The sequence below is a fragment of the Antrostomus carolinensis genome, unplaced genomic scaffold (assembly GCF_000700745.2).
Source record: "Antrostomus carolinensis isolate BGI_N321 unplaced genomic scaffold, ASM70074v2 scaffold9560, whole genome shotgun sequence".
Classification (NCBI taxonomy): domain Eukaryota; kingdom Metazoa; phylum Chordata; class Aves; order Caprimulgiformes; family Caprimulgidae; genus Antrostomus; species Antrostomus carolinensis.
Genome location: NW_010286470.1, coordinates 101,564 through 127,207, shown reverse-complemented (window position 1 = coordinate 127,207; position 25,644 = coordinate 101,564). Strand labels below are relative to the sequence as shown.

Sequence of the window (25,644 nt, the reverse complement as noted above, 5' to 3'; positions counted from 1 at the left end):
AATTATTTTATTTTTTTTTTAATACTGGGGTGGAACAGAAATAAATTATCTATTCAAGAGACAGAAAAAGAGGCACAACATTGTCAGTCATACTACCTGGTGCTACAACCTATAAGCTGAGATCAAAGCAAAGAAGAAAACCTAAGAGATCCTGGCTTTCAGTCTCTTCTGTCTGCAGTGATTTCCAGCTGACTCTGTTCTGGTAGCTCACGTCTGAAAGGGTGACCTAGACAGAAGACTTCTTTGTCTATGCTTTTTAGCATCCTGGTTTTACTGGCTAATCCAATTGTGCTTTGGCTTGGGAAATGGAGTTTTTCTTTGTTGTTGCTCCTGGTTTCTAAGCACAGGATCTGGAAGTTGCATTTGTCTATCTGTCTGCTAGTTGTACTCCTGCCCTGATATCCAAGCTGCTGACTTGGAAGCACTTCAAAGATTTCCATTCTTCAGAGTGGCTGTCTCAACTGCTACTACAGGGAGTTTTTAATGTTTTCTGATTATGGAGCAGCATTTATTATTATGCCTTTTAAGATAGGGCAACTTAATCATACATACTTTTTTTTTTAAGTATATAAACGAGTCAGATACACTGGGATTGACAAAACTGCTAAGACTTTACTAATGTATTGCTACAAAGAACAGAAAATCAGAAGAAGGCATCTGGGCAGGTTTGGCAGGTTTTTAAATTATTTTGTTTTGTTTTGTTTTTTTTTCCTCCCCATTCCTTCTTGAGACAAATACAGAGTTCTGCACTGGGCACACTATCAAATTCTCTGGTCTAGCATATGGCTTATCAAGTCATCTTTCTTGTGCTTTTAAACTTTTCCTCCTGTTCCCATCTTCCCCCCTTCCCCCCCCACTGTCTTTGTTCTTGTGCACAATTTATTATCTCCTTTCTGTCTGTCTTCCTGTCCCAGGCTTACTCAACTCATTGTATCTTCTGATGCCAGGAAAGATGCCGTTGGTTTGCCAGATGGTGTTAAGAGGTGCCGATATTATCACAAACACCAGTTGCCTGGATTTGCTGTAAGCCTGTTGATGCATTTGCCAGTTTGCTGCTGTTCTCAGTGAAAGTCCATTCTGCATTTTATTCTACGACTTTTTTTTTGTTTTATTTTTTCCCATAGGGTGCTTTTTATGTTTGAATTTGTCTGGCATTACAGATAGTTAATATTCTGGGGCTGCTTGTTGACAGGTGACAGAGTGTAAATTACAATGTTGGTTTTTAACTCCAAGCTTAAAACAAATGCAGGTAGATAACTCTCTACACAGTGTAGGTGTGAACGCCTTTCCCAGGATAATTGTGGTTGCTAAGAGTTTGCGTAAGTTCAAAAGTGGCTAGGCAAATATACAGGAGCAAAATCAACTAAGATCTAAAAAGCCTTCCAAAGACATCATGGCCAGATTATGAAATCTCTGGACTACACATTGCTGGAGTCCGAGTCTGCTCTGGAAGTTTGAGCACTGTGTTTTTGCTGTGGTCTTATACTCTTCCCTCGACCACTGTTGGCCACAGGTTACCAGACTAGTTGGACTTTCAGCTTAAGCTGGTGCAGCTGCTCTGTTCTGAGCTGGCTTATTAACTTGGTGTTTAGAATACGTGTTTCCCATTTCACTCCCATTTTATCTATGATTAAAATATAGGGATATAGGACTACAGTCATGTCCAGGTCACTTTTTTTAGACCCTTTCCTCATTGGCAACTGAGCCTAACAGTCCCAACTTAAGCAATTCAGGCTCCCTTTTCAAAGTCGTTAGGTTGTTCGTCCCATTGCTGCCAAGAAGATGTTTCAGAGCTTCATTTTCCAGTGCTTAAAACCCATGCTTTAATTTCCAGTTAAAATTTATTCGTATCCATTTTATATCCATTTGTCCTTGTGCCAACTTTGTTCTTCAGCTTAAGTATCTCTCTGCCTTCCTCAGTATTTACTTCTTCCCCACCCAGTGTGTCTATGGAGAACAATCCAGTCACCTCTTAACCGTCATTTTGCTAAGGTGACAAAATTGTGATCTTTAAGACTTCACATGAGATATGTCTCTGTTACCATGATTTTTTCCTTAGCACTTTTCTACACAGTTCCTTCTGTGTACTGCACACAGTTGTTCAGGTGAAGCCTTGTATGAAAACACTCCTGCTTTCCCTTCTCCAATGGCACTGGCTTTCCTGAGACCTGATCTGTCCTTTTCATGGTTGTGTCACCCTGCTAGGTCATACTTGTCCTTATCCTCTAATGGGCTCATATATCCAGGGTGTCCTTCTACTCATTTCCAAATTATGAGCCCCTGCTCATAACAGCAATTCTTATTAAACCCCAAATGTGTAACCTTGCACTTTGACTATCACATTTCATCACATTTCTATTGCTTCAGAACTCAAGAACATCCTGTTACTCCTGAAAGGTATTCTGAACTCACTGCTATTGGCAATAGCTCCTGACTTCACATGGTCAGCAGATTTTGTTAGTATACTCTGACTTTTTGTGCCAAGGTCATTAATGGAAAGATAAAATAAGATCAGTCTCAAAACATCCTTGAGGACTTTCACACATAACTTCCCTCCAGACTAATAATTCCTATTTCAGCACAACTCCTGTCATTGCCTTTTTTTAACCAGTTCCTTACTCACATTGCAATTCTTACACTAATCCCTGTGTTCTCCAACTTGGCTAATAATTTCCACGTGGCACCATACCAAATGCTGTATTGAAGTACAGATAAATTAGATCTACCACATTTCCCTTGTCTAGAAAAATCAGTTGTCTTATCAAAGAAAGATATCAAGTTAGAATGGCTTGATCTATTCTTGGTGAATCCATTTTATCCCTTAAACCTATTTTATCTGTTTTGCAGTTTACCCTCATGTGATTAATTATTTCTTCTTCCAAAATTTGTTCTAAAGCAATGCATACTGTTGAGGCCAGTCTGCTGGCTCTGCATCTGCTTATGACTAACTGTAGAGTACATGGTGTAGGAAGTACAGAACATTGCATATTGCCTATGACAAAACCCTTGTGATGAATTGCAGCACTTGAAGAGATGCAATGTACTAGTTTGGTTCCGCTTGATTTTATTGCAGTACTATGTACAGGCATGGACTGAGATGAGGATGTGTTTAGGCTGTTAGCCTGGGATGTGGGAAATCCAGTGAGCTACCTCTGCAAGCCTGTAACTTTTTATTTTTTTCCAGAAGTAGGTGATGATTATAAAAATTTCTGATTGTGTTGGGATCTGGGTGATACTTCTTTTAATTTTGGGTTTGTTGGTTTGTTTTTTTTTGTTTTTTTTTTTTTTTCAGGATGCATCTAAATTTTCCATCCCACAGTGTCATCTGGGTGGATTTACATCTTTGATAGTCTTGGGTTTCTCAGCTTTACAAGTGGAGCAGTTGCAAACCGTTCCTACCAGGTCACATCAAAAACACAAATAGCTCTTATCCCTTGGAACAGCTCCCTCCAAGCCTGGAGAAGAGAAGTAACCAGGGGTGGTTAAGGCTATTGAAGGATCAGCTGTGGTATGGTCAGGAAGAGTTTAGGTCTTCTGGGGCAAGTGTGATGAGGGATTGAGAGAATGGGACTCAAAGATAGTAGGAATAGGAGATTACACTGTCTAAGAACATGGTTTGGGTGGTCTGAGGTCCTCTGAGGATGAATGAAGTTGTCTGTAAGAATTTGAGAACTTAGTTACTGATTGGTTGGTTGGTTGATGACATTATGACAATGGCATGGCTCTACTGAAACTCTTTGAAATGCTTATAAGCACCCTTAAAATGAACCAGATTACTACAGAAAATCCTTAGATCTCTTCTTGGAGAAGAGATCTGGTCCTTCCTTCATTGCTCTGCTGTTCTGGCATGTAATTGAGACATTACCTTTAGCCTGCAAGCGTAGGTACATAATATAGTCTCCTTTACAAGATACATACTTGAATGTAAGCTCTGGGAGATGCTCTGGATGGAATTTTAACTGCTTAGAGCTGTTTACTTTGTACCAAACTTTAAACTTGGGGAAAAACTAAGTGATCGGTGGCTGTAGTGTATCCCTTTTCTGAGCGTGCCAAATAGCTGGTGGATGACAATATTCCTCCCACCAGCTGAAAGAGTGCTGTTTAGGTGAAATTAAAGCAGCAATGAAAGCATGACTGTCCTTCCACTGGTGAGATTTTTAGCTACTGTTTTCCTGTTCTGTCTGTATTTGTGTGTGTTTCTTTTGCAGTTTGGTTGTAATGCTGTTGTTGAACTCTGACAAATTCATTCTGAAAGAATGACATTAGATAGGGATGTTGACCCAACATTAGTAAGAATCGGCTCTTGAATCTTTCTTAGCCTCAGCTGCTGTTAGGACACAGAATGAACAACAGCTTGATAACAAAAATATTTATTTCTTGCTGCAGGATAATTACCTCAGTATGGAAGTTAATATGATTTTATTTGGGGATTGGTTTTTAAAGAGATTATATTTTAAGGAATCCTTGAACATGGAGAGTTTTGTAGCTGTATTTATTTAATCAGTTGCGGGCACTTGCAACTTCACAGCAGTAAGTCAGGTTAGAACATGGATCTACTTGCTCCAGCAGAACGACTGGAGAGAGGAAAAAAAAAGGAGGTTATACCACATGAGAGAGAAACTTACCTCCAGATGGTGGGGAGCAAGGATGTTGTGGCTCAACTTTTCAAGCTACAAATGTTGGTGACCAACTCCCATTCAAACTAGGGCTATGCTGATTCAGGCAGACTGAGTTGCTTACCTCCACATTGAAATAAAGCAGAAAGTCAACAGAAATCTCTGTGTATATCTTCCCTCTAACTCCTTAATCTCTAAGCTCTATTGGGCAAGTGGTCTTACTGCACAGGTTTATTATCTCTCTTATAAGTGTGGACCTTTACATGGCACTGCAATACCAAGATATTGCTGTAATTAAAATAAATTAAATATTCTTTTCTGTTAAAGCTGGTGAGGGATGAAGCTTGTTTTGGGAAAATAGAGAAGGGAGTGGAAATCAACTGGAAATATTGACATGGATGTCCCAGCTTGATGTGGAAATTATCTACTAATGTAGACAGAAAAACGGGTGTCTGGAGCAGGCATGTGCTGAGTCTTTGACACAAAAAAAGTTGCTCTGGGCCAACAGTTTAAAGACTTGCTCATTACTTTGGATATGTGAGTGTTTCTTTACATTTAATGGTCACTACAAATCAGTGTAACACTAAAGCTAGAGGGCTAATGGTCTTTTAGAATAACTGAGTCAGCTGCAGAGGCTGGATCCTCTGCTGGTGTAAAACACTGCAGTTCTGTCAAAGTCCATCATAAGCTGTCAATTTAGACCAGCTGGGAAGCCTGTCCCAGAAGACTGTGAGGATGAAGGTTACAAAAATTATTGAAGAAATGACATCTCCATCTCTCTTCTTTCTCCAGGGCAGCCATTGAGGCTCTGGCAGCTTTGCTGAAATCAAGTAAGCTTTTTTCTCTTCATATTCTTTCTCACTTTCCTTTCTGTGCTGTGCTGCTGGACAGAATGATCCTGTTGAACTTCATTCTCCCTCGGTGTCCCCTCTTCCCTCAGTCCCAAAGAGCAGTGCTTAGAAAAGAGAGACAGTAATGCTGTAATTTTCTGTATGTCTAGCTATGATTGTTGGAGCCTCACGGCTCTGTAGACACACAACTCCATGGGAGATGGCGCTTTAGGTCCAAAGGAGCAAGCTGCTGAGGAAACCAGACTAGACCCTCATTTTGAGTATTTAGGGAACAGTGGTTGTCCTGGGGCTTGGCACAGTGGAAGAAATGGGGAATCTCTCCAGCCTGCAACCGATCCCTGTTGCTCTGTTCCAGCATCTCTGCAGAGTGAGGCCAGGACCTGTCTGTCCTGTGACGCTGTTGTACTATGTGCTTGCCTGATAAAAAGGATGCTGTTGGCAAAGTCTTGGAGAACTTCTGCAGTCCAAAAGAGATGACTTTATTCTCTCTTGCAAGCTTGTCAGGCCTGATGATGTACAGACAGGGCCAAGACCTAGTGATTGCTGGGGTGCAACCCTGCCACATCAGGCTGAGCTTAACATTTGCACCAGCTGGTTTGTAGGAGTGTTGAAGCCCTTAACATGGATTCTCAGTTGCATGCTGCTGGCATGACTCTTCCTGAAATGAACGTGCTACCCTTTTTTTGCCTTTATCACATCCAAAAACACTTAGCTTTTTATTACCAGACTTTAATAAAGCTTTGATTAAGAAAGAGCACTCTACTATTGCAGACAATCTACTCTACAATAAATCACAATGGCATATTGTCCTTCTCTCTCTCTCTCTCTCTCTCTTCCTCTCCTCCTTCTGCTTTTCATAGCACTAGGAAAAAATGCATTTGTGCAAACCTGTCGCTGTGGAAGCAGCGCTTACATGAGTGTGCTACAATGGGATTGTGTCTGAGTTGCAGCAGCTCAGATGAAGAATTCTGAAATAATGCCTCAGTGCAAACCTTACTGCCGAAATTTAAAGGTCACTTTATTGCAACAAGGAAAGACCTTCTGGTTTGGGTACTAAATCTTAATAAGGGGGTTGTGGGGCTGTGGCACAGCTGCTTGCAGTACAAAAACAAAATTAGGCTTCATAGTAGAGAGGAACTTATAGAGGAGCTGGAAAAATGGAGCAAGAGCTGAAACCTCATCTGGCAGCTTGAGCTTTTCTCCTGTGCTTTTGTTTTATGGTAAATACTAGGAATGGGAAGTTAAATTCTGTTATCCCAAGACATTTATAGGATAAGCTTTCTACTTGGATGGTTGTTCTGGGTCTAGACAGGAGAATATTATATAGAAGTGTAGGACTAATTAATACCAAGGGAAACTGAAATGTAGTCTCCTGGGGAGTTGTAAACACATGTTGTAAAAGTTGAGGGTGGAAGCTGAGGATGATCTAGGGAATCTAAAAGAACTGGATTCAACTCCAAATTATCCCAGCTCTTTTTTTCCTGGAGTGAGATGAGTTTTGTTTCCTGTGTATGGTTTTTTGTGGGGTGTTTTTGTTGTTGGGTTTTTTGGGGTTTGGTTTTGTTTTGTTTTTTTAAAAAGCCATTTACTCTTAGAAATTTCCTGTTGACTTTTCTCAGCCAACTTAAGTTGTGAAGGCATCTTGGTTGGTTCTTCCTTTTATGCTTTTTGTGCTTTAGGAAATGGTGTTTTCAGCTGATGTGCTTTTAAGGCACTGGAACTGGGACTTGGGAAATGGTGCCAGTGCTGTGCAACCAAATAGAGCTCCACAGCCCACAAGTCAGCTTGAATGAGGTTTTCTGACATTTTCTGCAGTCTAATGCAGAGTGGTCAAGAATGTCTTTTAGTTTTCTCCTTGTCCTGTGGCTCAGGACATGAGAAGCTCCAGGCTTTTGGAGTAGACTAGTTGGGTAGCTGCATACAAATGAGCAGGCTGTGCCTTTTGGGAGGTGTAGGTTAGGAGATGTGAAAAACAGCTTTAGTTCTTCCAGAGATAAATTCACCATGTCTGGAAAATAGATAAATTATTTCATGATTGTGTCAGGACAGCATTGTTGGGCATAAATAAGTTAATTGTGACAATGACCTTAGTGCTTCTGAAGGGTGCAGGAGTCCTTAGAAAGTTAAAAATCAAATCTGGTCAATGCTATAGCACTTGAAAATTGCTTATGAAAACAAGGAATGGAACTATACACACAAAGCAGCCAGAAGCCCTTTAGCATGTTTTTGAGATGCAAACTAAATGAGAGGCAGGAATCCTGGAATGTGCTACAGTGCTGAATTGCTGGACTGATTATTATGAGCTTTGTTGGGGACTTGCAGTAATGCACTTGCTGGGAAATGGTGCTGAAATTCAGTATTGTTGGGGGTGAAAGCTATAAAACAGAGAGGGTAAGAACACACCCATTCTTGAGGGTCTCCCTGTAGGGCTGGTGTATCCTTCAGTGTGTCAGCCCAAAGCGATCATGAGGGTTATGCTTATACTTGGATTTGTGCTGAAGAGAATATGTCCCTCTCTCTTTTGGCAGCGGGCTGCAATGGGAAAGAACACGGTAGTTTTAAAGGGAGCAGGCAGATGGCAGTGTGTCTCCCTGATGGATTTGGAAACATCCATCTTCAGCTCCTCAGACTTCCTTAAGCTCTGCTTGAGACTTTGTCCACCTGCAGAACCAGGGGCTGGCTAGAAACGTTTTGGCCTCTGTCACTTTCCTAACAGAAGCTGATGTTAAATGCCCACTTAACAAGTGCATAACTGTGAGAAGCAAAATCTGCCAGGAAAAAAGGCATCAGGGTAAGGAAATATTACCACTCCAGCTGTCCCTGGGAAACTCTTGCTGTTGTGTTTCAGAGGGGAAAGAACAAGATTGTCCAAAGAAATAAGTGATGGGGCACTACAAACTTGTACTTCATCCACAAAAGGGAAGAAACGCTTAGAAACCCAGTGCAGGATGAGAGTGACCTTGGTTGTCCTGTTCCCCAGTACATAGTGGAAATCGGTGATAGACATAGAGATGGCGAATAGTGGAGGAATAGACACTTGGATCGCTTCTAACAACAGTGCTACATCTTTCTATCAGTGGAAGCTCAGATTACTGTTATAGATAAGATGTTTCTCACCTGGCTATTGGCCAGTTTCTCACTCCTTACTTCTTACCCCTTTCCAAACATGCCAGACTACTTCACCAGTCTTCACATGCTACTCTCCCAGTTGCTGTTCTCTACCTGCCATGCACACAGCAAACAGCTTGTAATAAGTCTTTCCTCCATTGCCTTGTTTTGTTTTTTTTTATATCTGTTGTCTCTCCACTGTGCTGTTAACTCCCTCTGACTGAACTACATTGTTATACAGGCTGAACACGTTGCTTGGCAAATATCTATAATGGTGCTGAAATGTCATGAGAGCATCAGGAGTCTTTTATTCTTCTCTTGGATGTTGCAGTCAAGATTTCCAGTGCTATACCTGTCCATCCTTCTTTCTTAAATTTCTAGATGCTTACTACAGCCCAGGGTAGGGATCTGGGGGAGGTGTAGATACTGATAGCTAGACATAAACTGAGGTGGGATGAGGCCCAGTATCCTTCCCAGAGTTTTTCCTCTGTCCCAGGGTATACCTGCTACTCTTTCTAGTTTTCTTTGTTTTTTTTCTACTTCTCTGTACATTTGACTTCATATCTTGCTCCAGTTCTATCTTATGGCCTGGGGAGCACATCATTAATATGTCCTTTGCCTGTGAGAAGCCCAGGTATGGAGAGGGCGTACCCTAACTGGAGCCTGTGTGAGCAGCAGTGGAAGGTCAGGACTGCTGTCCACCTCTTAGCCATGGGTTCTTGCTCATCCCCCAAAAACAAGCCAGAGAAACCATTCCCATTTTTAGGGGAGTGGAAGAAAACTGGATAACTGATATGTAAGTGCAGACAAGTGCATATCTAGGGGTTTGCAGGCTGAAGGCAGTGTGATTGGCCCAAAGCAGATACTGCTGCTCAGCACCTTGAACCACATGATGGCAATGTTATTATAGGGATCCCTGCTCCCATCGGTGCTTAATCCAATATTTATTTTTGGTGAGTAATTTGTTTATCAGCAGGTTATTTTAATCTAATTTTGGTTGTATTTGTTATTCCTGGCTATCTGTACTTCCCAGAATTAACAGCATGCATGTCTTTAAGGAAATTAGCTCGAGCTGATCTCAGGGGCATTAACTCAGCGGATATTGAAGGAAAGGGCTAGGGAAATGGGCAGGGCCCTTGTTGCAATGCTTGCTTAGTAAAACTGTAATGAGCAATTTAAAAAGACAGGTTGTGGTGACCTCCTGATTGTGCTTATTTCATCAGGACAATTCTGTGTGCTAACAGCAGTTATTGCTGATGGCCTTTCCTCTCTCTTTCTATATCTTTTCCTTCCTTCATTTGTTGTCTTTATCCTCTTGTCTTCCCTTTTTTCCCCTCAGCCTTTCATCTCTCACTTCCTGCTCTTTCCTCCTCATCTTCCATCAACTAACCTTTATTTAACCTTTAACCTGCTGTTTTTTTTGGTTTTTTTTATCAAAACATAAGGATTATGTTTTGTGGCTGGTGCGATAAAATAAGCAGATCATGTTTTCTGAAGGGCTTGCACCTTCTATGTCTGAATTCATCATGCTTTACAACAGATCTACTGATGCAGGTCTCTGATTTTGTGTTAAAATAACCCTATGGTTAAAACATCTCAGTTCCTGTAGCCAACAGCACAATGTTTGTGATTTGTCTAATATTTTGCCAGCTACCTATTTCTCATGATCAGTTTATGGCTTCATTACCCACCTCAGGATTCAAACTCCATTATCAGTCTAGCCCCAGATCTATCATCACAACTTGTAGGGTATTGTAATTAGAGTTGAATTTTGCAAAGAGTTTCTTTCATCATAATGTAAACCAAATTCCATATCTATCCTTTTTTCCTGAATTTCAGAATGCAAATAATCTTGTTTCTTTATTTTTAAGTTTATCTCTTTGAGAAGAGTCACTTTATGGGTGGAGGGGGAGTTATTTTTTTTAATATCCTCTATATTCCCTTCCACAAAACTGCTCTTAGTTCACAGACGTATCCCAAATGAAAGTAACTTGGTGCTCCAGAGGAAAAGGTTGGTTCATCTCCTGGGACATGGCAAGTTCCCACCATTTTGCTCTTAGGGTGGGTTTATGGAACCAAAGTGTTGAGGAGCTGCATTACTGACATCCTTAATAGTGATTGCTTACTGCTTTTGTCTTGGCATGAGCAGTGTCTGTGCCTCCAGTGATGATCTGGCTTCAGAAAATTCATTGGCTGAATTTCAGGAAGTATTCCAAATGCTAGCACTCTTGTTTGTTCTCTTTCAAAGCACTTTGGTCAGAAAAATCAAGCTGGAAATTTTGTGCAAAAAGTATTTTTTGTGGATTTCCAGCTTCCTGTTGAGTTCCAACCAGAAGATGCTGTGAAACTAAAAAATAAAGGAGAAAAAGGAAACCTTTTTGAAAATACATTTCCTTCTGGAGTTAGTTCAAATGTTTCAGCAGAGATTGGCTTGTTCTTTCTTAATTTTTACATATGAAAAATGTAACAAAGGCAAATTAGAGAAGAATCCACATGTCATAGTACAGTTGGTATAACTGCCACTGAATTGGCCAACACCTGGAACTAAACCAAATATTTTTAAGTAGAAAGAATGAGTTGAAGTTGTACTGAAGCTAAGCTTGTGGCTGATTCCTGGTCTAGGTGCAAAACGTGGCACTTGTAGTTTCTAGCAAATCCTGCCTGTGTTCTCTACCTTTGTGCCAGTGTTGTTCATCTGACCTAAACTCTTAAATAAATGCCTGGATTCTGTGCAGTTTACAGGGCACAACTACAGTAGCCTTCTGGCTTCCAATGAGAGTTGAGCTAATAACAGCTTCTTGCTGGAACTGTAGAGCCCACTGGGTCTGAATTCACCCCAGCACTTGATGGCTGACTAGGTTTTTCCACAGGGAAAATTCATTTTATTTCTATAGGGAATCCTTGTGCTTATCTCTAGCAAAAATGGCCTCTCAATGACTAAGTACAATAGCTGTTTCCTCTTTACTTTAGGAGATATCTTGCCTCTTTTATTTGCAAGAGGCAATCGTTAGAGCAGAGTGGGGAAGCTGGAGATTTTCTTATTCCTTTCACTCCTTTAGGAGCCATAGGGTTAATTTAACAGAGCATTTTTATCTCCAAACAGTAGCAATGTATGTTCTTGGCATAATGAATCAGCTGAGTGGCATCAACAAAGAGATTTAAGCAGATAGACAGAAAGATAAATATCTCTTTGTTCTGCCTGGTAAGCAATGCATTGCTCATCATATTTCAGGTTGACTGTAATTCCGTTGTGAGATTAAATATGCTGCGTGTATTCCAGTGGTCCCTGTGTTCCTGGCAAACACTTCAAAGGGGACTGAAATGCAAGGGTGGCTTCAGAAATGTTCACAGAACCACTGACAGTCATGAGACTTTTATCTACTAGACTGAAACCCTGACTTCAGAGGCTGTCCTTGTCCCCCAACACAAAATCAGAATTCTGTCAAAACTGAGGATTTCTTTGTAGTGTGATCCCTTTGTTAATTTAGATGCGTTTTTAACCATCTGATGCTTACACACATTGGATGTGCATCCATATCAAATATTTTTGGCTAACTGTGCAGATTATTCAGGCCAGATACTCTGTGCTGCAGTGGCTTCACTGGTTGGCAGCACTGCCCTGGAAGCCAGAAGTGAAGGGTCAGTTCTAGAAGTGTGGGAAACTAAGAAGATACTGAGTGTTCCCCTATCATCCATCCTAGCCTCAGCAGGCAGAATTGAAACTCGTGTGGAAAAAATAGTATACCAGTGACAGGTTTGGGGAAGGTGATGAAGACAGTGGTCCCCTGTCAGAGATGCCAGAATAAGACTAGGAAGACAGACCAAGCATGAATCAAAATAGGAAACACCACCCCTGAGCACTTCTGAAAGTTGCGTGGAAGGAGAACTTCCATTTCCACTGAACACTGGCCATATCTAAGGGAGAAGGAAAGGCAGTAACGAAAGAATAACAGCAAAAGTGTCAAAAGGCATAGGACATTTTACCACTTACCACACAGATCATGTATACTCGCAACCAGGAGGAGCTGGTTCTTGCTGCCTAAGAATCTGTGCAGAGTTGCTTGTACCTGTATGATTCATTTCCACCATCTGTATTTGTGCCAAAATATAGATAGATATCCATGCAGGTGCATCCCTAGATGGAGAGACCAACAGACACAGACAGGTGGGGAGGCCTCCTTTTTCCATTCTGCCTTCTGGAGATCTTGGCATGTTTCCTCCTTCATTTATTCACTACTTTATTGACTATATAACTGGAAAAATGGAAGAAAAAAATTAAGAAAAAAACACTGACAACACAGAAGAGCAGAGGACAATCAATTAAATCAGATGGGAGAAACAAAATTAATGTTTCTCTTGCCCCTTCAGCAAGTAATTCTCATAGCTTCTGATCAAAGTGCTGAGGGAACTATAGTCCTGCTTCTTCCATCTCCTCCTCACAGAAAAGACTATCTCAGCTTCGCTTTTCAAAGCAACTGTTTTGACCTTAAAAGTGATAAGTACTATAGAAAGCATGAGGGGAAACAATAGTGAAGCTATTTTGCTCAGCTTCCTCCATTCTTTTAATCCAGTGACAAAACTGAAGCATGGGACAGTTGTGTGTTCTGGTCCCCATGGAAGTCTGTCTTGAAAGACATGAGGAAAACATCGCAAAAACAACACGTTTAATGATAATTTTTTTTTTTTTAATTCAACAAATACCCCAAGCAACTCTACCCACATTGCTTTCCAATTTTTCTCTTGTCCTATTGACATTGACACAGAAAGCCTAGACTTCAAGCAGTGAATGCTAAGTACCTACAAATCCCTAGATCTAGTCCAATTCAATCTGCCTTTGAACAGTTCAGGGAAGCTCCAAGTTTGGTCCAAATTGTCCCTACCTTACACTCCCCAACTCTCTTGTCATGTTTTATATGCTTACTGACTTTTATAGGACTTCCTGAGTAATTCTTCAAGGAAGATTGACTGATTTAAGGGGTTAGTCATCCTGCAGGTTAGTAAACATGACAGCTGGTTGAGGATTAACAGGAAATCATGAATAAAATCATTGGGATTGATAAGAGTTTATAAAGCAATTAAAGTTTTCTTGCAGAAAGTCAAAGAAAAAAGAAACATAAAGTGAAGGTCAAAGAGAAAGGTGACCTTCTACATGCTGACAACCACTGAGCCGTGAAATACAAGATATACTGGCAGAGCTAGTGTGAGATGGTTCACAACAAGGGGATAAAGTGCCAGAGAGGAGTGCAGGCCAAGGTGTAGGAGACTGGGCACAGATGTATGGGAATAGCTGTGGGACCAGCAGGTGAGTGTGGAGGCATGTCAACAGGGTGGTGTGCGGGTGCAGAGCAGGATTAAGATGTGCTGGCAAATTGGTCTGGGGGTGCTATTTGTTGTCTGCCCTGCGATGCCAATGGCAGAGAAAATTGAAGGATGAGACCAGGTAGCACAGATATCCTCCAATCCGTTCTCCAGGTAAGAGTTTATTAATGTATGACAGAGAACAGGCTCTGGTGACTTCCTTCCAATACATCACTGGGACTGAGGTTTGCTGCCTACTAGCTGCTTCCTGCTTACTCTCTGCATGGCTTCCCTTGCTACTGACTTTCTTCATGCACCATCTTACCCCTTTCTGTTCTTGCTCTTAACTTCTAGCTGCTTCTCCTGTCCTGTGAACCCCAACTGATGACTTTAACATTCCAGGTGTAAGAGGCTCTGGCACTTTGTTTAATGAACTGGAAATGAATTGGAGCCTACTAGTTCTGGAGAACCCATACCAAGAGCCATCTGTTGTAAGCTGCAAATGCTGATTGGTATTCAGGGAGCTGAGTTCCAGTCTTACGTATGTTACCTGGCCTCTTGGTTGATTACTGAGCTCCTGACAGCTTCTAATGTGTGTCACAGCAAGGAATGTCAGGACCAGTTCAGAAAATGCCAGTTCAGGCAGAGCTGGTTTGAAGGGAGGGAGCCTAGAGTCTGGTATGGCTTCATGTTTGCCCTGTGGGGAAGGGCAAGAAACACAGTGAGTGAAGGGATGTATTTTAGAATACTCAGCAGAATTTGTATTTTATCACAAGTTTTATAATCTTTGCTTTTTAATCGGATATGCTGGAGCTACGTGATTAAGGAAACATTGCAGTTTTCCTTTTATATTTTTATAAAACTTATTTTTAAAAAAATAAAATAATTCTTGTCCATGCAGTGAAACATTTAAAAGTGACCTGAATGTGACCTTTAAAACCTCAGAACCAGAGAGCAATAGAAAAGAAACCCCAAGTGCTGTTGCTCATGTCGGTGTTTTGTTAATTTTTAAATACTGTGGGTTTCCACAATCGTTTGATTCATGGCTTTTGTTACACAGGTATGTGTGGGAGTACATTTAGAAGTTAAACATAATTTTGCTGGCTGTGATAGTATTGTACAACTGCAGGGTTTCTGGTTTTGTTGATCTCAGCAAGGTATTCTCTCAGGACTGAAGGACAGCACTATGTAAAGATTATATGACCTGCTGTAGACTAATCTTATTGTTCTTTAGCCTTTGTCACTCCTCAGGAGCTTCTTAGCTTTGGGAGCTCTTATGGTGCTGCAATTGGAATTAAGTTTATTAACACTTGGAAGGAGATAGGGACTCTGCCCTTTCCCCACCCATGGTTTGGTTCATCTGGAGGGTTCTGGAACAACAATTTCCACTTGGACAGGAGAGAGACTGCTTCATTTTTATCTTATGCAATTCCAAGATAATATACAACCAAATATACATGCAAATAACATCCTAAATTGTAAAAAATAATAAAAAATAAAAAAATTTGAGTACTGACTAACCATGTGGTTATCAAACAGTGTAGGTAGTAGAAAAAAGTTTAATTAAGTTTTTTCTTTTCATTTTCAGAGTCTAACAGCCGACGAGCAGTGAACAGGGGCTACCTGGGTGGATTGCTGAGACTCTATCAAGACTGGCACCACAATGATGTCTCCAACAACTACATTTATATCCGTAGGGGTCTCCTACTCTGCCTAAAGCGCATCACCAACATCCAGCTGGGTAGGGAGACTTTCCTTGGTTCCCTGGGTATGGAGATTCTCTTCACAAGTGTGCAGGTAAATGGTGCTTTTGTGCTTAAGTGAGATGGATTGGTAGCTAGTTCTGGGTTCTACCTCACAGTGCAGGAAATTCTGTAGTTTTGTCCTGGGTTTATATAACATCTAAGTGGAAAAAATGATAGTGTTAAAATAAAAAGTATCGACTTTTTTGCAGTTAGTACTTCAGAAAAGCTTAAATGTTTCATTTTAAAACTAACTTTAGTTTCTAATTAACCTCATGGGAATAGTAGTTCAGGCTTTTTAATGCTTTTCTTTCTCCTGCCCTGTGGATCCTGCTGTCTGCTTGGACCTCCTCTCCCAAAGAACAGTGCAGTGTCTCCACAGAAGCATTGCTAAGATGTTTCATGAGATATTTCCTTTTAGGTATCCAGATAGATAATTCCGCCCAATCAGTCTTTTCCACAAAAAAAAGTGTTGATTTACCTAGGCTATTGCTAATGAGAAACATCCAGCAACTGTTTTCTCAGGAGGCCCAAGTTTAATCTTGTGAAACATTAATGTGGGTCCATCAAGAAAGATGACATGGTCCTGAGGATGGGTTCCCTGTAAGGTAAAGAAAGGGCAAGTAAAGAACAGTTTCCTCAGCGTCTCTCACCAACATGCTATCTTTTCCTTCTTTGGAAAAATCATTTATGGAGAAACCATCAGTTTTAGACCCAAGTGATTCCACAAGGAGTGTTTCCATTGTCACTCTCACTTGGCAGTGTGGTCTCTCATTCTAGCACAATCACAGACAGAATGAAAAACCTGTCCCCTTCTCCTCCAGAAAATTCATTGCCTTATGATCCAATATGTTTGCTTTTTCACCTTTCCCATCATTGTCATGAACAATCCTCCTGTGACTGAAAGATATTTCTTATTAGTAGTAGATGGTAGGTTGGTAGAGTTTTTCCATTTTGTTTTCCCCATGAGCAATTGACCGCTTTTTCAGGTGGCATGAGGTGGCCAGGATCAGGGAGTATGGCCTCTGTTAATGAGAAGTCCTTGGTCTGCAGAAACTTGAATAGGGTGGATGGCAACAGCTGCTTGAGGGTAGATGTCAGCTTATTCTCTCTCAAGAGCCTTCTACAGCACATGCAGCTTTCTGAGCTAACGTGTCCTGATAGCTCAGCCTGGGAGCAACCCTATGGAAAGTGTGAACATGGGGTCACCTTGGGAGACCAAACAGGAAATGACATACTATGACTCCAGTGAACACTGATAACTCTAATCCTTCCAAAGGTTAGAAATGGAGCAGAAATGACAGCTTCAGGGGCCTCCAGCTTGTGCTTTTTCTACTGTGTGCTAGCAGGGAGATCTTGAAGGAGTAATTACCAACGGTAATAAGTTGAAAGCTCAATGGTCCCTCACTACTTCTTTGGGATGTTGTCAGTCTTAGTGTCTCTCCAAGACATGAGGAATCAGAAGGAGTCTGGCAGCCCTAGGAGGTCTCACTCATGCTCTTCCCTATTCTGACCTGAGGTAGAGGTGGCTGCTGCTACTAAAAATCTTCATGGTAGACAGAAAATGGGAAATCTCTTCTCCTGAAAGGGACTTCAGGCTGTAGTAAGAGAGAATGAGATGGAGACAGGGCAAGACAAACAACTTCTACTTGGGAAAGCAATAGCTCTTTGTGTGAATAGACAGTGCTTTAGTGCCTTTAGGAATTTGCTGGCTGCAGGAATTAGCCTTGACCAAACTCTGAGCAGCTAATGAGATTTTAAAAGTTTTAAAATCTGGCTGCGAAAGTTCTGCTGAAACTTTTTTAATCTATTGAAATTGAAGCAGTTTTGCCAAGATGTTGTTTTAACAATCTCCAGTGGAAATCCTATTTACAAGGCCAGTTTTCAATTGAAACCTCTCTAGTTGCTTATTGTATGGGCTGATGGACAGCTGAAGTACCTGAGCTTTTAATAACCCTTAAGCCTATGTCTTTACAGAAAGAGCTAATAGTTCAAAAACTGTCTCCTCACATAGATTAGAAGTGACTGCTACTTTATTTTAGGAGAATTTAGAGATATTTTGAGTTCTGCTTCTAGCTGGAATGAAAAAAAGAATTTTAAATAACGAAATCCTTCATGAAAAGGAAGCACCTTCTGCTCACAATTCTTTTTCCAAGCTCCACTTAGACTTTCATGTAGTTAAATGGTATATTCACATTAGCAACTAGCTGGCTTTGTGTGCAGTGACAGAGAGCTGCCTACTCCAAGACAAGAAAACAGGTTTGTATCCACCTTAGGAGAGACTGGTGCATGGAACACTGTTTTGCTATTTATTATTTATCCATTTGATTTCTTTAGCTCGCTTGGCTTCTCTTCAACCTTCTTGTACTAGGGTCTACTCTAGCATAATATTATCCTATACTCCGCTCTATATTTTCCAGTAGTAACACCCATTAACATCATTATCTTTTGCCTTACTGTCATATTGAAACCTCCTTTTTTGTATACATCACACACACATAATATCTGGACTACTCCAGATTCAGTAGTGAAAAGATTAAGTGTGGAGGCTAAAAAGCAGATCCTCTGAATTCAGGTTAGATTTACATGGGTTCTCTGAGTTAAGGATCCAGTCTCTTCCCTCATTCACAATATCCCTCCACAAAATAAATGGGATAGTTTGCACTGATACAAAGCAGTCTCCTATCTATTTCTCAGGTGTCAGTAAAAAAGGCTTTTCCAATACAGTGATGGAACATTTTTCAGTAATCTGTAAACTGTGTTACCTTGGAGTCTGAGACCACCTTATGAACAGTAATGAAAACAGTCCCACAAATTCTCTGTAAGGTGTCTGAAGGCATGTTTGTACTTGTAACATATTTTGTTGCAAAGAAAAATACGACTTTCAAACAGCATAATTGAATAGCTCCACGTATGAAAAAGTTCATTGCCTGGATGAACATGCCTTGTTCTTGACTATCTCAGTTCACTTGGCAGCGAATTAAAATGGCTGGACCAAGGTAGGCATTTATACAGTCCTGCGTTTACTGTTCTAGTGAAAACAGAACAGTTTTAGTAAACCATAGTAAGACTGTTCAAGAACAGCATTCTGTTCCCACATGTAGACGAACTTTCCATATCTTTCCTTTAATAACAAGCAAAAAAAGGCAACTGAATACCACGTGAAAGAGTGAATAAATTGAAACACTGGAAATAGAAAACAGTTTTCCTTGGTGTTTGCTCTAACAATAAATTTTTCCTTGGAGATGCTTTCAAAATTGTATTTTTTTTTTTTCTCTCTCTTGTTCCTGACAGCCAGAAATCTAGAAATACATATTAAGATTCTTGTAGTGAGTCTTGTAAGCATGTCAGCTTTAGATGACTTTTCTAGCTTCCCTACAGGAATCCTGTTTAATCCCACTGAATCTTATAATGCTGTTCAATCATACATGAGAAAACAGAATAAAACTCTGTACAACCAAAAAAAAAAATCCAAATACGGACACCTTCCTATTCCTGATTATAATAAAAGTACTTTGTTATGTTCTTTGGTCATCTTCCTGGTTCTGCTGAATATTCTTTTTGTCCAGCCCAAATCCCAAATATGGGCTGTCAAACAGTGGCACAGAGTATCTATTGTGCCCTCTGGGCTGCTCCACTTTATCTGTGCTGAAAAGATATGAACACATTAAATGGTATTAGAAGGTATTGTAATATTCCTTTTTTTCCTTATAGCAGATTCATGCTGCTGATTTGACTTGCATTGCTGCTCTGATGAGTTAAGTCTTAGTCCCAAGCCACTAAAGATAACGTGCTGGTAGGCAGGGTACAACTCGTGAGCTTCTGTAGGATATGACATTGATTAGTCAGTCTGTCTGATGGAAGCTACCGTGCAGATACGCTGTACTTGGGGAAATCTGAAGGCTTGATTTTCTGAGCATCGCCCCTATGGGTTTTAAACAACTTCACCTTTGTGCATCAGCTGTAATTTCCTTATACAAACTCTTTATTTCTATTACATTGAAGACCTAAAACTACTATGATCTCTCAGACGGTCTTTGCTTTTAGTTCTGTGGGTTTGTTTTCTTTGTAGCAAAATACTAAGGAGTTCACTTGCATAGCATGGTAATAAGAATACAAAAATATTCTATGTCTTCAAAGTACATCTAGGCTGTCATAGCTCCTTACACTTCTCTTTCTTTCTCTGGATTGTAGAAGTAGAAAATGTGGGATACTGCAGGAATCCAGTATTTTATGACTAGGTGATATACAGTGATCTTTCAGACTAACTATTGAGCCTAATGCTTAACCATGTAGAATAGAGTACAGTGGGAAAGCTCTCCTTTGAGTCTACATTGCGTACACTGAATACAGTGACATAATGGTGTTACCTGTACTAGTTTACCTGCGTTAGTTTTGGCATGATAGCTGTGGGTGTAGTCATGGTGAAGACACAGAAGCATAGATTTTGGCATGTATTGGCAGCCAAAACGCATCCTTGCTGGATTTTTTTTCAGTCTCTATTAAAGAACATATCTCTTTAGTATTACTGTTTCCTGTTACCTAGAATATTTTAGCTTATACTACTATCATGCCTTCAACGTTACTTGACCATAACGTCTTGGAGCAGAGATACAGGATACTGTTTTTCATAAATGACATCCATTAATGGAAGTCCCCTAAGGTCCATGCTGGCCTGTATTTCTGTAAGAAATGGACTGCAAGAACTTGAGGTCTTTCTGTTCCAGACATATTTCTTTAATCGTAAAAGGGTGGGGTGAGTGAGGAAGGAGCAGAAAAAAACCCCATAAATATAAAGATTTCATATTCCAATCAGAAGAGTGTCTTTGCTCTGGGGGTTTGTGTGTAATAGGCAGGAAAATTGTGAGAGACAATTCTTAACGTTGTTCTCCTTTGGTTCCTAGGACTGTTTATCTTGCAAAAATCTGGATCCTGTCATAACCACTGTGACTCAGATTCTGAGAAAGTGCCACCCCAAGGAGCCTCTGCCTGTGGCGACAGTAAGAAGTTCCTATTCCTTCCCTCTTCCTGGGAACTATGCAGCTGAACCTCTGTGTGAGGGATCAGAAGGTAAATGGCTGAGGGGTGAGTTCAGTATGAGGAAAAAGAGTGTAAGAATTAAATGTGAGATCTGTGAGGTCTTCTCAAAGCCTGGAGATGCTTTTTGTAGAATAAATGAGTAAAGATTAAAAGAAACAAGGAAAAAATTACTTCTATTATATAAAAAAATAATGGAACAGACTAGGCATGGCAGATGCTGGAGATGCCATTGCTCCACAACAACAACAGAGGAAGAGACCCCTGTGCATGACTGTTTGAGGGGGAAACACTGCCCTGCAGCTTTTTCAGTAAAGAATTGAGGGAAACATTATCCCTTTCCCTTTTTAAAACAAAAGCAGATAGCAGTCGCACTGCATGAGCAAAAGATGTGAGCACTTGCTGAAAGGCAGAACTTAAGCACAGGAAGGACAACCTCTCCACAGTAAAGGAGACAGTAGAGTCCATGGTATGCACAAGCAATTTCTCTGTTGCTTTCAGTTTCTTATGGAAGATGCTCAAATACTGTAATGATGATAGCAGTAAAACACTCTAATCTAGATAATGTAGATTAAGAGCATCCTGTAATATCATTGCAGCCAGGCAGAAAATCTCTTTATTGCTTTGTAATACGAGTTGGATCCATATCACACTGACATTTGTCATGGTTTTGAAAGGCAGTGCTTGAGTCCAAGAGAATAGAACTTTAAAAAAGTGGGAGATTTAGTGCCAAATTCATTTATATTAGATTAACAAATGGGATCTGCTTTAATCGGGTTTGTGGTGGGTTGTAGTTTGATGGTGTGTGTGACACACACAGAAGAAATTGCACATATTTCTGTAGAGGACCTGACAGGGATATTAAGTTGAACCTTGATGCATCTACCTCTTTTCTACTTCTACTTCTACAGGTGACTATGAAAGTGATGGAGAGGAAGAGTCTGAAAAAGATCTGGATAATGAGGATGTGGAGAGTAAGGAGGAAGTAGGTGTATGAGCAATAGTTTCCTCATACTGGAAAGTAAAACTTTTAATTGTCCATTTTTATATCCTGATAAGTTGTGTAAGCAGAGAAAGTAGATACACATGTGGTCCCATGTAAATATACTACATGAATAATAGAAGGACACTTGAAAAAAGAAAAAGAGAAGAAAGAAGAAAAGCTGCAGTTTAAGAGTCCCCTGTATTTATCTTTATTAATTGCCATGCTTATCACTCAGGATGGTGTGGGTTTGGTGACTTCTCTCAGCAAAAAGACTGATCAGTGACTATTAGAATCACATGCACAGACAGGGATAAACGATGGATCTTTGATTCCTCTGGGTGTAGACCAGAAATGGCACATAGTAGGGGAAAAATTATTTATCATCTAGGAAAGACTAACCCCTCTTTTTCTTCCAATATCAGAGCATATTTAGGCTGTGCACCTACCCTCAGAAAAAGGTTAGTTTTTTCAGCCACATCTGGGCCATTTGAACCTAGATTCCTTTTTTTTTTAATTTGCTGTTGCACACAGATAAATAATATAATGAATTATTCAAGACTTTTTCGACTTCTCCCTTTGCACTTTCCCTGTCATGACTTTTCTTGCAAAAAAGAAAAAAAAAAAACAAAACAACAAAACCCTAACAGCTGAGGATGAGGGTGCAAACTTTTTTGTTGTGAAAACACACACATTCACATACGCAAATGTGAAGTAGTGAATGCTGCTAATAAGTCTTATGCACATAAAGTGTTTTGGGAAGGCAAATTAAAGAAATGAAGTTGCAAATACTGTCTAATTAGATATGATTGAGATTTCTGTGGAAGGGTGTTTTCATTACTTGCCCAGGCTTTTTCTCATCAAGTATTAAACTGATGTCACTCAATGAGAAACAGAAGTTAAATAAAAAAGAAGTTTTAAGAAACCCACATTAGCTTAGTGTCCTAACTTGCCCCTGTCTGGCTGTTTTTATCTGAATTTTAGAGCTTGTCAAGATGCTCATTAGGAATAAGGTTCACAGTGAATTTATCTCCTTCTTTAATTAGTTATTCATTCAGAAACAGATCCTATATGCCTCTGAACTATTTCATTATTCATAAGGATTTACAAAGTAGGTGTGAGCAGGGGTTTTTTTGCCGAAGAGCTTGCTCTGAATATGAGTTTTAAGTACTGTTTGTCTGGTGTGCTGGTCATATATCCCCCATGACAAATCTTTCTAAAGGGAAAGCAAGCAAAGAATGGATAATGAACTTTGTTTACCTTTTTTTTTGTATGAGATATCACTTGCACAATATTTCCTGGTATTGATGTGATTTACAAACACTTTCACGGCTACATAACACATACCTACACATACTAGTAATACCAGCCAAACAGAAATGACTCTAAACACTTCAGTTGGTAACAGTTCTGACAGTTCTATGAAATGAAAATAATCACATCAATGATCTATCCTTCTCAACCCAAATCTTCGGCAAGTTAGAAGCTACTTGTGCACCGTTATGCTGTTAGTGGCAAATCCTTTTAAACTGACCTCAAATACTCTGTGCAGCTCTCAGTTGCCTTTTCAACTAGGCCCAAGCAGCAGTTCAGACTCTGCTTTGCAATACAAGTGTGGCTCAGGGTTTGAAACGCTGTGGATGCTTTTGCATTCTGTCAATTTTTTTTAGGTACTCAAATACCAAAACATCAAATTCCTCTTTTTCACAATGTAGTCTTTCTTTTTTTGTCTCTATTTTCCATTTTTTTTTTTTTAAAATGACTTTAACAGCTTTCATGAGTATGGGAAGAACAGTTATAGGACTCATTAAATGAGTATGGTATCATTGGAAAGGGTATTAAGCAGAATATTATTTTAAAATCACATCGTGGGGTGTGTGTAATATACATTTTCTAATTCTGCTTTTGTAGGATTATGACTTGGAGACAGATGTGAACAAATTGAGGTCAAGGCCAGTGCTTGACGGGCCAGAGGAAGAGCTTGGACAATATGAAGCAATGTGTGCAGAACTCTCCCATAATTTTCAGGTACTATCATAGTGTGGCTTCCTTTATTTATGAATATTTAAGTGTTTAAGAAATACTTGAAAGGGAGTACTGATAAGAGATAACTAGACAAAAGAAGATCTAGATGTCTTATAGGACTGGAAAAACAAAGATTAAGATTTATTGCTGTAGTTTACTGGTGTGAGTCAAGAGTGATAGAAAAGGAGTGGTGTTTGGTGCATATGTGGCTGGGTATGGATTAACTAAGCACTATTGAAACAATTGCCACATGAGAAATCTGTCAGATAATTTGTGTCCTTGCTGGCAATTTCAACTACAATATCAAGATCAGAATGAGATGTGGAAAATAAATACTGTCAACTAGTGTTTTGAAGGAAGTGATGGAGAAGATTGCACTGCCGCTGAGTGAAATGTTCAGTTCAAATCATTGTTCTGTTGCAGTTTGGGACAAGAAATGAAGAGGAGTATTGCACTCATTACAAGTCTTGGAATTTAGGAGAGCTGAAAGCTGTGATTCAAATACAAATCTTGAAAGGGCCACTGGCTTAATGTATTCCCTATAGACACAATGTTATGGCATTTATTACCACCATAAGTAGCCAAATGGGATTAATTTATACACTTGCGTGAAGCCAGAGGTGGAGTTTTACATGACATATTGGCTTCCTTTACCCTGCTGTAACATTTATATTCTTAAAAAAAAAAAAAAGCACCTTATCAATTATCTTCCCTAATTTGTTAGAACAATTGTCTTTGGTTGGAGATGACTCACTCAGATGACTCAGTCTGATTCTTTTAGTTTCTGAGGACTACTGTTGAAACAGCTTGGTGGATAAAGAAATTCTCGCAGGTGGTCCATGGGCTGATTTTACTCTGGTTGTCTTATTGGATGAGGACAGTTCTGGGAGATCTGTAAATATTTTCTCTTTCTTCCTTGAAAGGTTTCCTCTGGAAGGAGGCAAAATCTGCCTTTATTTTATTTTATTTTTTTTTCTGCTTTTTAAATTTAAAGGAGCTTGAATCAGAATCTGAGGAAGAGAAGAGCTTGGAGGACAGAACTGAGCATCTTCTCTCTACTCCCTCTCTTTTCATTCCAAGTGCTACTTTTGTGAAACATCCAAACTACAGATGGAGAAATCAAAGTGTCACAGAGGTGGGACCAGATCCAGAGGAAAAGGATTTCAAAGTCCCACTGCAGAGCTGGACAAAGAAGGAGAAATGCAGATGTGATCTGATTGATGAAAAGAGAGATATTGCAGAAGTAGCCCAAGAGGCAGACTCCTGTGAAGAGGAAGATCCAGCCAGGAGTCACCTACCTACTTTGCGTCCTCTCCCAAAAGAGGCTGCTTGGTACAAAAAAATGTTTTATCCTGAATGTGAGGCTTCGATCAATCCTAGTCCTGGAGGGAGGCTGGAGAGCTCGGACATAGTGACAAATCTTCTGGAGAAACACCAGGGGGATACCCCATTCCATAGCCCTTGCTTCTACATAGCTAGGGCCAAATGTGTTAAGTCCATACCAGGCTACAAAGACTTGGCATTCCCTGATTTCTGGGGTCACCAGCCACCGCCTTACAGCAAGCCTATGCTGGAGCGCAAGTGTGGGGTTCAAAGGTGATTGTGCTTTAATATAATTACCAGGCTGAGAGCTCTCAGGCTCAAAACTGATTTATGTAAGTTCTGACTATAACATCTCTGTTTTAGGAAGTTACAGAAGAAATTTTGGGTTATCCAGTGATTTTTCACAAGGAGATAGGCCAAACAGCAGGATGATTTTATTTAGGTTTTCCTCCTGAAGAAAGGAAAACTATATCTAACTGGATTACACACAGGATTAGGAATTAGTAGGTTTATTCCCTATCTCTGACATGGGATAGTCAGTGGATGAATTGTGATCTGTTTGTGAGTTACTTTCTCTGTCTCATAGGTGAGGGTGGTAGTGGCAACCTTGGTTTAAGATTTTTATGGCTTTTGTGAATACATAAAGACTTCCTTATCTCATA

General features: G+C 40.1%; 1 protein-coding gene across 1 annotated transcript in view; it reads left to right on the top strand.

The window, feature by feature from the left end:
• The window catches only part of AGBL1 (AGBL carboxypeptidase 1), a gene marked incomplete at its 3' end in the record, with an annotated part of 148,578 nt that overhangs the window by 28,681 nt on the left and 94,253 nt on the right, over positions 1 to 25,644 (top strand). Inside the window, exons 7-12 of the mRNA XM_010171705.1 lie at positions 5,409 to 5,446; positions 15,462 to 15,670; positions 20,520 to 20,685; positions 21,564 to 21,637; positions 23,546 to 23,662; positions 24,654 to 25,255. Of these exons, the coding sequence (XP_010170007.1) occupies positions 5,409 to 5,446; positions 15,462 to 15,670; positions 20,520 to 20,685; positions 21,564 to 21,637; positions 23,546 to 23,662; positions 24,654 to 25,255 (1,206 nt within the window). The remainder of the gene's footprint in view (positions 1 to 5,408; positions 5,447 to 15,461; positions 15,671 to 20,519; positions 20,686 to 21,563; positions 21,638 to 23,545; positions 23,663 to 24,653; positions 25,256 to 25,644) is intronic.